Source organism: Amblyraja radiata, chromosome 36 (assembly GCF_010909765.2).
Source record: "Amblyraja radiata isolate CabotCenter1 chromosome 36, sAmbRad1.1.pri, whole genome shotgun sequence".
Lineage (NCBI taxonomy): Eukaryota > Metazoa > Chordata > Chondrichthyes > Rajiformes > Rajidae > Amblyraja > Amblyraja radiata.
The window spans coordinates 15502184-15513996 of NC_045991.1; the positions used below are offsets into that span (position 1 = coordinate 15502184).

The following is an 11813-nucleotide window of genomic DNA, read 5'->3' on the forward strand; positions in this document are numbered from 1 at the left end:
ATGTTGAAATGCAGTTTTATGGGCAGCTGCAATTATCTTGCAGCCTTGATCTGATCAAGCTAATTATTTTCTTGGGTTTGTACTGATAAATTATGCTTCCATTTATTGCTTCCCAGCACCAAAGCTTTGATCAGCTTCTGTTTAGGTTTACTCACCTAGTGTGTTGATGAGTTTTAATGATAGAGGATATATTGATTTTAGCTGCAGTATGACTTTGTTTTGTGATTTGTTTTCATAGGTGTCCACAATCATGTCTGCAAGTACCACCACACTCCGGTACCCAGGCTATATGAATAATGATCTAATTGGACTGATTGCTTCCCTTATTCCCACTCCAAGGCTTCATTTTCTCATGACTGGCTATACTCCGCTTACGACAGATCAATCAGTACGTGGTGATTCGTGTTATGTCTTAAATTATGTTTTGATGTAACAACAATTAATTTGTTTGTCATGAAACATTGTAGTGGTTTGTATCTTCGAGGGCCAATGTGCTCCACTATTCTGAGAAGATCACTGGTTTAGAGTCGTAGAATCATACAGTGTGGAAACAAGCCCTTTGGCCCAACTTGCCCCCACAAACCAATGTGTCCCATCTACACTAGTCCCACTTGCCTGCGTTTAGCCCACGTCCCTCTAAACCTGTCCTGTCCATGTGCCTGTCTAATTGCATCTTAAACATAGCGATAATCCCTGTCTCAACTACCTCCTCCAGAAGCGTGTTCCATACACCTACCTTTTGTGTGAAAATGTGACCCCTCAGATTCCTATAAATCTTTCCCCGTTCATCTTAAACCGATGAGAACATGCAAACTCCACACAGACAGCACCCGAGGTCAGGATCGACCTTGAATCACTAGTGCTGCGAGGCAGCTGTTTTACCAGCTGTGCCACTGAGCTGGACTATTTCTGTGCTCATCCTACTTCTGATTAAGATGGTGGTCTGAGGGGCTTGTGCATGCATTTATATAGGTTATGTTCAAGCAATCCTGATAGCAAATGGTAACCGTGTAAACTATGACAATATCAGACTAGTGAATGGTCCTCCCATAAGATAGGGTGCAGTACTGATCTTCCAACCTATCTCATTGTGGACCTTGGAAATGTCATTGTAACTCTAACACCTTAATGCATGTACTCTGGTATTTGTGTTGCTGTTGTCCTTGTTTATGTCTTGCTAGTACTAATATGACTTGATCAGATAGTGCGCAAACATAGCAGTCCACTGTATCTCAATATACCGTGCCCTCCATAATACATATATACATAGAAAATAGGTGCAGGAGTAGGCCATTCGGCCCTTCGAGCCTGCACCGCCATTCAATATGATCATGGCTGATCATCCAACTCAGTATCCCGTACCTGCCTTCTCTGCACACCCCCTGATCCCTTTAGCCACAAGGGCCACATCTAACTCCCTCTTAAATATAGCCAATCAACTGGCCTCAACTAAATGAACTGGCCTCAACTACCTTCTGTGGCAGAGAGTTCCAGAGATTTGCCATTCTCTGTGTGAAAAATGTTTTTCTCATCTCGGTCTTAAAGGATTTCCCCCTTATCCTTAAGCTGTGACCCCTTGTCCTGGACTTCCCCAACATCGGGAACAATCTTCCTGCATCTAGCCTGTCCAACCCCTTAAGAATTTTGTAAGTTTCTATAAGATCCCCCCTCAATCTCCTAAATTCTAACGAGTATAAGCTGAGTCTATCCAGTCTTTCTTCATATGAAAGTCCTGACATCCCAGGAATCAGTCTGGTGAACCTTCTCTGCACTCCCTCTATGGCAATAATGTCCTTAATCAGATTTGGAGACCAAAACTGTACGCAATACTCCAGGTGTGGTCTCACCAAGACCCTGTACAACTGCAGTAGAACCTCCCTGCTCCTATACTCAAATCCTATTGCTATGAATGCTAACATACCATTCGCTTTCTTCACTGCCTGCTGCACCTGCATGCCTACTTTTCTATCTCCCCTTTTCCTAATAATGTTTGGGATAAAGACCCATCATTTATTTATTTGCCCCTATACTCCACAATTTGAGATTTGTAATTGAAAAAATCACATGTGGTTTAAGTGCACATTGTCAGATTTTAATAAAGGCCATTTTTATACATTTTGGTTTCACCATATAGAAATTACAGCAGTGTTTATACATAGTCCCCCCATTTCAGGGCACCATAATGTTTGGGACACAGCAATGTCATGTAAATGAAAGTAGTCATGTTTAGTATTTTGTTGCATATCCTTTGCATGCAATGACTGCTTGAAGTCTGCGATACATGGACATCACCAGTTGCTGGGTGTCTTCTCTGGTGATGCTCTGCCAGGCCTGTATTGCAGCCATCTTTAGCTCATGCTTGTTTTGGGGGCTAGTACCCTTCAGTTTTCTCTTCAGCATATAAAAGGCATGCTCAATTGGGTTCAGATCGGGTGATTGACAGCCACTCAAGAATTGACCATTTTTTAGCTTTGAAAAATTCCTTTGATACTTTAGCAGTATGTTCGAGATCATTGTCTTGCTGTAGAATGAACCGTCGCCCAATGAGTTTTGAGGCATTTGTTTGAACATGAGCAGATAGGATGTGTCTATACACTTCAGAATTCATCATGCTACTACCATCAGCAGTTGTATCATCAATGAAGATAAGTGAGCCAGTACCTTCAGCAGCCAGTTTTCCCAGGCCATAACACCCCCACCACCGTGTTTCACAGATGAGGTGTTATGCTTTGGATCTTGGGCAGTTCTTTCTCTCCTCCATACTTCATTCTTGCCATCTCTCTGATAAGTTAATCTTCGTCTCATCTGTCCACAAGACCTTTTTCCAGAACTGTAGTTGCTCTTTTAAGTACTTCTTGGCAAACTGTAACATGGCCATCCTATTTTTGTGGCTAACCAGTGGTTTCATCTTGCAGTTTAGCCTCTGTATTTCTGTTCACAAAGTCTTCTGCGGACAGTGGTCATTGATAAATCCACACCTGACGCCTGAAGAGTGGTTCTGATCTGTCGGACAGGTGTTTGGGGATTTTTCTTAATTATATAGAGAATTAATCTGTCATTAGCTGTGGAGGTCTTCCTTGGCCTGCCAGTCCCTTTGCGATTAGTGAGCTCACCAGTGCTCTCTTTCTTCTTAATGATGTTTCAAACAGTTGATTTTGGTAAGCCTAAGGTTTGCTTGATGTCTCTAACAGTTGTCATCTTGTTTCTCAGTCTTATAATGGGTTATTTGACTTTCAGTGGCACAACTTTGGTCCTCATGTTGATAAACAGTAATAAAAGTTTCCAAATGTGATGGAAAGACTGGAGGAAAGACTCGGTGCTGAGAGCTCTCTACCTGCTTTAAGGAGGCATTTAAACACACCTGGGCAATTACAAACACCTGTGAAGCCTTATGTCCCAAACATTATGGTGCCCTGAAATGGGGGGACTATGTTTAAACTCAGCTGTAATTTCTACATGGTGAAACCAAAATGTATACAAATGGTCTTTTAATAAAATCTGACAATATGCATTTTAATCATGTGATTTTTTACTATTACAAATCTCAAATTGTGATGTACAGAGGCAAATAAATAAATGATGGGTCTTTGTCCCAAACATTATGGAGGGCACTGTACATGACAATGATAAACCATCAAAAACCAACACCAGATATGTTTGCCTTATTTAATGAGAATCTAGTTAGTTTTGGCTCTAATTCTGTTCACTGATTCTATGCTACTTTTGTTCAAAGGGAGGGATAGATAATTACAACTCTCTAATTTTTAAAACTAGCGCATCTTTTGTCCTCAGGTGGCAAGTATACGTAAAACTACAGTCCTGGATGTCATGCGAAGACTGTTGCAACCAAAGAATGTGATGGTGTCCACTGGCAGAGACAGGCAAACTAACCACTGTTACATTGCCATCCTCAACATTATCCAAGGAGAAGTGGGCCCTACTCAGGTAAGAATATAGATTCAGGTTAGAACCACATTAAGGAAAGGATGAGTATGGATACTCTCCACATCCATAAAGGCAACACTCAACCTCCTCTTGGCAAATGACTGAAATATCAGTGAGGGTGCACTTTGAGAGCTGTGACCATAATTCTATTAATTTAAAAATAGTTGTGGAAAGAGGGTGCACTAATATATTAAATCTAAATTGGTGAAAGGCTGATTTTGATTGGTATTAGACAGGAACTTGATTGATTGAGAAAGGCTGTTACCAGGTAAATGAAAGTAGGATCAGTTACTGAAATGTGCAAAGAAATGGCAGATACAGTTTACTCCAAGCAAGGTCTGATGAAGGGTCTCAATTTGAAACGTCACCTATTCCTTTTCTCCAGAGATGCAGCCTAACTGCCAGCATTTTGTGTGTATCATCATTTTTTGCAAGCAAGTTGGTTGAATGTAAAAGAAAAGAATACAGATAATGGCAACACCTTTAATAACATTGACGTGCAGGGATCTCTGGACCCAAATCCATAACCCCCGCACCAAAAGTGGCACCATGAGAGGCTAGAGTGGTAAGGAAGGCATTGGTATGCTTGCCTTCATCGGTTCACAGATGACATGAAGACTGGTTATTGAGTTATTGAAGGTGTGAAAGCTAGTCGTGAGATATCGATGGCGATGACATGGGCTGAAAATGGCAGATAGTGTTTAATACAAATTAATATGGTGTTGCAATTTGGGAGCACTAATGAGGTTAGGACACATACCATTAATAGGTCTTGGGGATACTGAGGAACACGGACACCTGAGATGCAGGTGAGCGATGTCAATAGGAATGCATATGGGATACTGCCCTTCATCAGTCAGGGCATTATATACGTCAGGAGGTGATGCTCTGATTTTACATCCAGTACTCCAGCTGAGATCTGATTAGTTCTGATCACCACATTATAGGAGGGTGCAGAGGAGATTCACCGGGATGTTACCTGGGGTAGTCGATCAGGGTGGGGGTCAGTGCACCTTTTAGTGCTGACCGATTCCTGGGCTGTCAGAGTGGCGATACTGGTTCACAATTAGGAACAGTTTCAAGGTCGGTGGGGGTGCTGCAAGCCGGCAGCCCTGCCAGCAACGTGTTGGTTTTTTCAACGTTTTTTTTTTTTTTAGTGTGTCCTAATGTGTGTTTTTGGTGTCTCTCTGTGTGTCTTGTGTGGGGGGGTAAGGGGGAAACCATTTTGGTCGCCTCCTCCACAGACGGGCGACTTTTTCCATGTCGCCTCCCACGTGGCCTAACATCGAGGATCAGTGCGGCCTTTCCCGGAGACGTGCCCGTGGCTTCAGCGTCGAGGATCGGGCGAGCCCTCACCGGGGCTTGTCAGAGGGGAGCGCTCCGTTTACTGGCCTGCGGCAGCCTGAAGCTGTGGTCTGCGGAGCTCCAGCTGGTGGGCCGTCCGCAGCCTGGGATCCCTTGTTGGGGACCCGGGAGGAGAAGAAGCTCCGACCGCCGGCCCGCGGCCTACTTCTACCGCCAGCGCGGCGGGGACTTACCATCAGCAGCGGGGTCCCTCGCCGGGGATCCCTGGAGAGGAGCTCTGACCGCCGGCCCTGCGGTCTGCGGTGCTTCTGGCTGCAGCACGGCGGGGACTTTAAATCTTCGACCGCTAGCCTGCGGCCTACACCAACCTGAAGCCGCTGTCTCCGGTGGGGAAGCACCGATTCAGGCCTTACCTGGACTTTATCTGGACTTTAACTTGTCTAAACCTCTGGACGCCCGCAGCGATGGCTGCGGGGGTTGAGGTCCCGACCACGGGGGGGAAATGGAGGAGGACCGGCCAAATTTTATGCCTTCCACCACAGTGATGAATGCTGTGGTGGATGTTTGTGTTAAATTTTTTATTGTGTTTTTGTGTGTTCTTTTTTTAATTGTACTGCTGTTGGCAAATTAATTTCATTTGCACTTTATGTGCAAGTGACGAATACAACTGATATTGATATTGAGGTAGTGGTGATCAATTAGTTTCCTTATATGTAGAGGTAAAAACATCTGTAGAAAAGAGTAGGAATTTTTTCTGATGCCTAGGCAATAATCATCAACTAACAGCAACAAGATGTTTCTCATCGTCTCGTGTCTGGTATTTACTGCACTGTAATTGCTTGTCACTAAGTAAGAGCAATCTAAAGAAAAGGGCGTAAGAAAGAACTGCAGATACTGGTTTAAATTGAAGAAGGACACAAAATGCTGGAGTAATTCAGCGGGCGAATCAGCATCTCTGGAGAGAAGGAATGGGCGAAGATTCAAGTCGAGCCCCTTCTTCAACAGATGCAAAAGGATGACACGAAGCTGGGGGGCAGTGTTAGCTGTGAGGAGGATGCTAGGAGACTGCAAGGTGACTTGGATAGGCTGGGTGAGTGGGCAAATGCATGGCAGATGCTGTATAATGTGGATAAATGTGAGGTTATCCACTTTGGTAGCAAAAACAGGAAAGTAGACTATTATCTGAATGGTGGCCGATTAGGAAAAGGGGAGATGCAACGAGACCTGGGTGTCATGGTACACCAGTCATTGAAAGTAGGCATGCAGGTGCAGCAGGCAGTGAAGAAAGCAAATGGTATGTTAACATTCATAGCAAAAGGATTTGAGTATAAGAGCAGGGAGGTTCTACTGCAGTTGTACAGGGTCTTGGTGAGACCACACCTGGAGTATTGCGTACAGTTTTGGTCTCCTAATCTGAGGAAAGACATTGATTGGATTCAATTTATTGTCATTGCACTTTTCAGTGCAACAAAATGGTTTAGCCTGCAGTCATAATATAGAATAAATTACAAACACACAACACAGTTTAAAGTCCCAAAGTCATTGTCTCTTCCCTCCTTGCTCTCCCTCTGCGCTGAGGCAATCCAAGCCTCCGATGTTGTGACCCATTCTTGCCATAGAGGGAGTACAGAGAAGGTTCACCAGACTGATTCCTGGGATGGCAGGACTTTCATATGAAGAAAGACTGGATAGACTCGGCTTGTACACGCTAGAATTTAGAAGATTGAGGAGGGATCTTATAGAAACTTACACAATTCTTAAGGGGTTGGACAGGCTAGATGCAGGAAGATTATTCCCGATGTTGGGGAAGTCCAGAACTAGGGGTCACAGTTTAAGGATAAGACGGATATCTTTTAGGACCGAGATTAGAAAATAATTTTTTACAGAGAGAGGTGAATCTGTGGAATTCTCTGCCACAGAAGGTAGTTGAGGCCAGTTCGTTGGCTATATTTAAGAGGGAGTTAGATGTGGCCCTTGTGGCTAAAGGGATCAGGGGGTATGGAGAGAAGGCAGGTACAGGATACTAAGTTGGATGATCAGCCATGATCATATCGAATGGCGGTGCAGGCTCGAAGGGCCGAATGACCTACTCCTGCACCTATTTTCTATGTTTCTATGTTTTCACTCTAAGCCACGTTCTTTATATAGGTCCATAAAAGTCTGCAAAGAATACGAGAGCGAAAATTGGCCAACTTCATACCGTGGGGACCAGCCAGTATTCAGGTGGCATTGTCACGGAAGTCTCCATACCTGCCATCAGCTCACCGTGTCAGTGGGCTTATGATGGCCAATCATACCAGCATCTCCTCAGTAAGTATCAATATATTTGTGGTTGACACGTGACAGTTCTAATAGTTTGACTCTTATTGTCTGACAATGAGTGTTTATATTTATGTGATTAAATTGTTGATGTGCAGTGAAAAGTGAAATAAATGACTGAGTGTAAAGAACACTTTATAAACAAATTCTGTTCAACAAGATAGTAGCTGTTGCACCCACTGGTGCATTGGCTGAACTCACTGGTCACTTGCTGTTGGCAGAGCACCATTCCTTGCAGTGTGCTGCCAGGGGTGGAAAGTCCCAACAAATCAGCCATTCTGGCTTGCTTGACTCGGAATGGCCTTGAAACCTTTGAGGCCCTATCCCCATACTGTACTTTATCATGTATGTATACATTCAAAACAATGTTGACAAGAGTTCTAATCCTGCTGCCTCGAATGAGGGATTTGGTCGTGTTGCTCTTTTCTGGGTATGTCTGTTTCAAGAGACCATGAATGGATTGAATGTACATTCCAGCCAACAAGATTAGAACTGTTGACAAAAGTTTTGGTTGAATGTTATAAAGCACCTTATGAAACCTGCCCTGTATAAAATATTCAGTGTGAAAACACTGATTCATAGTATACCGGTCAAAGAATATTGAACATCCGAGAATTTTAAAAAGGAGTTTGACATTAAAGGGTTCCACACTAAAAAAATTGTGAAACCATTCTGCACCTTAATGTAACATGTGTTTGAGTTTATGGGATTATTAAGGGTTTTCTCTTCATCCCACAGTTGTTTGAAAGAACCAGCAGACAGTATGATAAACTCAGAAAAAGAGAAGCATTCTTAGAACAATTTCGCAAAGAGGACATATTTAAGGAGAGTTTTGATGAACTGGATAATTCCCGGGAGATTGTCCAGCAGTTAATTGATGAATATCACGCTGCAACTCGCCCCGACTACATTTCCTGGGGTACACAGTAGCAGTGACACAGACTGCTGCTTGCTGAGGGTTTACCGCTGCACATTCCATCATTATATGCTGATAAGTCGACTCTATTAACATTTCTGTTTATCCTTTGTGAAGTGACTAACTGGAATATGGTGAATATGCAGGATAGCCAGGCTTAGACCTGCAGGCTCCTGTGCGAAATGAACATCTTGGCTGAATATCTCCGCCCTGTTCCTTCCCTAGACATGTTTTAAGGAAGATTCCAGGTGACAACTAGTGATGGAGACATTGATCAGAAAGTTTAGTTGTATGACTGTTCGTTCAGGTCAGTGATTCAGCAACATAACTGCACATTTGATTGTCATGTTGGTGTGAGCCTGGAGTCGCCCCAGTGAGTTAGTATATAGTGTGCAGTCAAACCCTTGTGGTAACAGGTCATTGACTATTCCCACAGTTCGGGAAATACTTCCACTCACAACAGTTTATTGTAAAATGAACCATTTTTGGTAAAAGTCTTTCCCCTTCATTTTAATCCACAATTGGATAGTTTAATTTGTAAATGTACCATTTATTTTAATATTGGATTAGTTTTATAAATGTTGTGCAGTAGTAGTATCTGGCCTTGTACTGGTGGGTGAGCAAGGCATCCATTGCCTGCTATTGTAACTATTTGCCTGCTTGATCACTCGATCAGTAGATGTTGCTTCTCCTGCCATGTCCAACACCTGTCTGCTCACTTAACCAAGCACTCAGATTAGTAAATGCTTCAGGAAATTACAATTCTGCTCATTTAGGCTAACATTGGCTAGTGTTTTACTTTGGTCACCATTTTTTGGGTTTCCGGGTAGTGCTAAAATGTCTTCACACCTACTAATGAAGGTCATTTTAAAGATAACCATATAACAACAACAATTACAGCACTACGTTAAATATATTTAAGTCTAAAATAGATGGTTTTTTAGCTGCCAAGGGGATAAGGGGCTACGGGGAGAGGGCAGGGATATGGACCTAGGTATGGTTAGTATAGTAAGACCTGAGTGATCTCCTGGACAAGTGTCGATCGCCTGGATTGGGGTCGGAGAGGAATTTCCCGGATTTTTTTCCCGAATTGGACCTGGGTTTTTATCCGTTTTTTTGCCTCCCCCAGGAGATCATGCGGTTCTTGGGGTGGAGAGGGGTGATAGCGGTATAAAGGGGAGGGTAGTGTCTGGTGTTCTGTGTCTTGTGTCTACTGTTTGTGGGTAAGTGTGTCTGTTTAGTGTTCAGCCATGAGCGAATGGCGGTGCGGGCTCGACGGACCTGGTGGTCTACTCTCGCACCTACTTTCTATGTTTCTATGTTCTATGTTTCTAAGCACGGAAACAGGCCATCTCGGCCCTACAAGTCCGCGCCGAACAATTTTTTTCCCTTAGTCCCACCTGCCTGCACTCATACCATAACCCTCCATTCCCTTCTCATCCATATGCCTATCCAATTTATTCTTAAATGATACCAACGAACCTGCCGCCACCACTTCCACTTGAAGCTCATTCCACACCGCTACCACTCTCTGAGTAAAGAAGTTCCCCCTCATGTTACCCCTAAACTTCTGTCCCTTAATTCTGAAGTCATGTCCTCTTGTTTGAATCTTCCCTATTCTCAAAGGGAAAAGCTTGATCACATCAACTCTGTCTATCCCTCTCATCATTTTAAAGACCTCTATCAAGTCCCCCCTTAACCTTCTGCGCTCCAGAGAATAAAGACCTAACTTATTCAACCTATCTCTGTAACTTAATTGTTGAAACCCAGGCAACATTCTAGTAAATCTCCTCTGTACTCTCTCTATTTTGTTGACATCCTTCCTATAATTGGGCGACCAAAATTGTACACCATACTCCAGATTTGGTCTCACCAATGCCTTGTACAATTTTAACATTACATCCCAGCTTCTATACTCAATGCTCTGATTTATAAAGGCTAGCATACCAAAAGCTTTCTTTACCACCCTATCTATATGAGATTCCACCTTCAAGGAACTATGCACGGTTATTCCCAGATCCCTCTGTTCAACTGTATTCTTCAATTCCCTACCATTTATCATGTACGTCCTATTTTGATTTGTCCTGCCAAGGTGTAACACCTCACATTTATCAGCATTAAACTCCATCTGCCATCTTTCAGCCCATTTTTCCAAATGGCCTAAATCACTCTGTAGACTTTGGAAATCCTCTTCATTATCCACAACACCCCCTATCTTGGTATCATCTGCATACTTACTAATCCAATTTACCACCCCTTCATCCAGATCATTGATGTACATGACAAACAACAAAGGACCCAACACAGATCCCTGAGGCACCCTACTAGTCACCTGCCTCCAACCCGACAAACAGCCATCCACCATTACCCTCTGGCTTCTCCCATTCAGCCACTGTTGAATCCATCTTGCTATTCCTGCATTTATATGATTGGAAAAAAGTTTCAGAAATGTTTAGCTTGTGCTTTCAGTATTGTGTAGTAGCTGGGGACGTGATCTGAAGGTTGTAGAATGCACGATTAACAGACCTGTTTAACAGTTGCTAATAAAATAGTTTTTTTATTGAATGGTAGTTTTTGCATATCCTATAAAATGCACATTATTGTCGTGAATTTCAGTTAGTATCTCACAATTTGTTAATGCTTATTTGATTTCATCTTTGGCCAGCAGCAATAAATGAAAGTTTACTTAAAGGACAGTTAATGTAGCTGATTAATGTTTAGTAATGTCTTAGCATCATAGTGTACCAGGGAGTTAGTTAGTGGTCAATTAGCAGGTGAGTTATACATGAGGGCAAATTGCTGAATCTGGGAGGCAGCTCCACAATTGTCGGCACGTACCAGCTTTTCAGTCTTGAGGGTGGATACAGCAGGAGTGCAGGCCACATGTTCTGCTCTCTGAGATCCTATACACACCAGATATCTCCAGCCTCATCCAAACCACCTGACTCAGCACTTTGCAGGGATAGATGAGACTTGGAAAGTGATCTGGTTCTGTACAAACAGAAATAGTGAATAGTGTACAAACAGAAATATTGAATAGTGTGTAGAAGGGTTTCAGCCAGAAACGTTGCCTATTTCCTTCGCTCCATAGATGCTGCTGCACCCGCTGAGTTTCTCCAGCATTTTTGTATACCTAGTGGATTGGACTGTTCCTCTGTAAATTGCCCAACATGATATTGGGGAATTGCTGTGTACCTTCGATTTTCCAGCATCTGCAGTTCCTTCTTGAATAACATGATATTGGGGAATTGCTATCTTACCTGAGTGGGCTTGTTGCCATAATCTAGATTTCTTCTATGACTCTAAATCATCTGACTTGAACACTGCT

At 43.0% G+C, this 11813-nt stretch overlaps 1 protein-coding gene across 1 annotated transcript; it reads left to right on the forward strand.

Moving 5' to 3' along the window:
• Positions 1 to 218: 218 nt before the first annotated feature.
• On the forward strand, positions 219 to 9326 carry LOC116966246 (tubulin gamma-1 chain-like). The gene is made up of 4 exons (XM_033012389.1): positions 219 to 388; positions 3793 to 3945; positions 7399 to 7560; positions 8308 to 9326. Exons 1-4 carry the CDS (start codon positions 251 to 253, stop codon positions 8497 to 8499), a joined length of 645 nt encoding a protein of 214 aa, XP_032868280.1. The 5' UTR covers positions 219 to 250; the 3' UTR covers positions 8500 to 9326.
• The last annotated feature ends 2487 nt before the right edge of the window (positions 9327 to 11813 follow it).

Coding starts and splice junctions, on each gene's coding strand:
- LOC116966246 (XM_033012389.1), top strand. CDS start 251: ATGTCTGCAAGTACCACCACACTCCGGTACCCAGGCTATATGAATAAT. Junction 389..3,792: donor CGCTTACGACAGATCAATCA/GTACGTGGTGAT, acceptor TTTTGTCCTCAG/GTGGCAAGTATACGTAAAAC. Junction 3,946..7,398: donor GAGAAGTGGGCCCTACTCAG/GTAAGAATATAG, acceptor TTCTTTATATAG/GTCCATAAAAGTCTGCAAAG.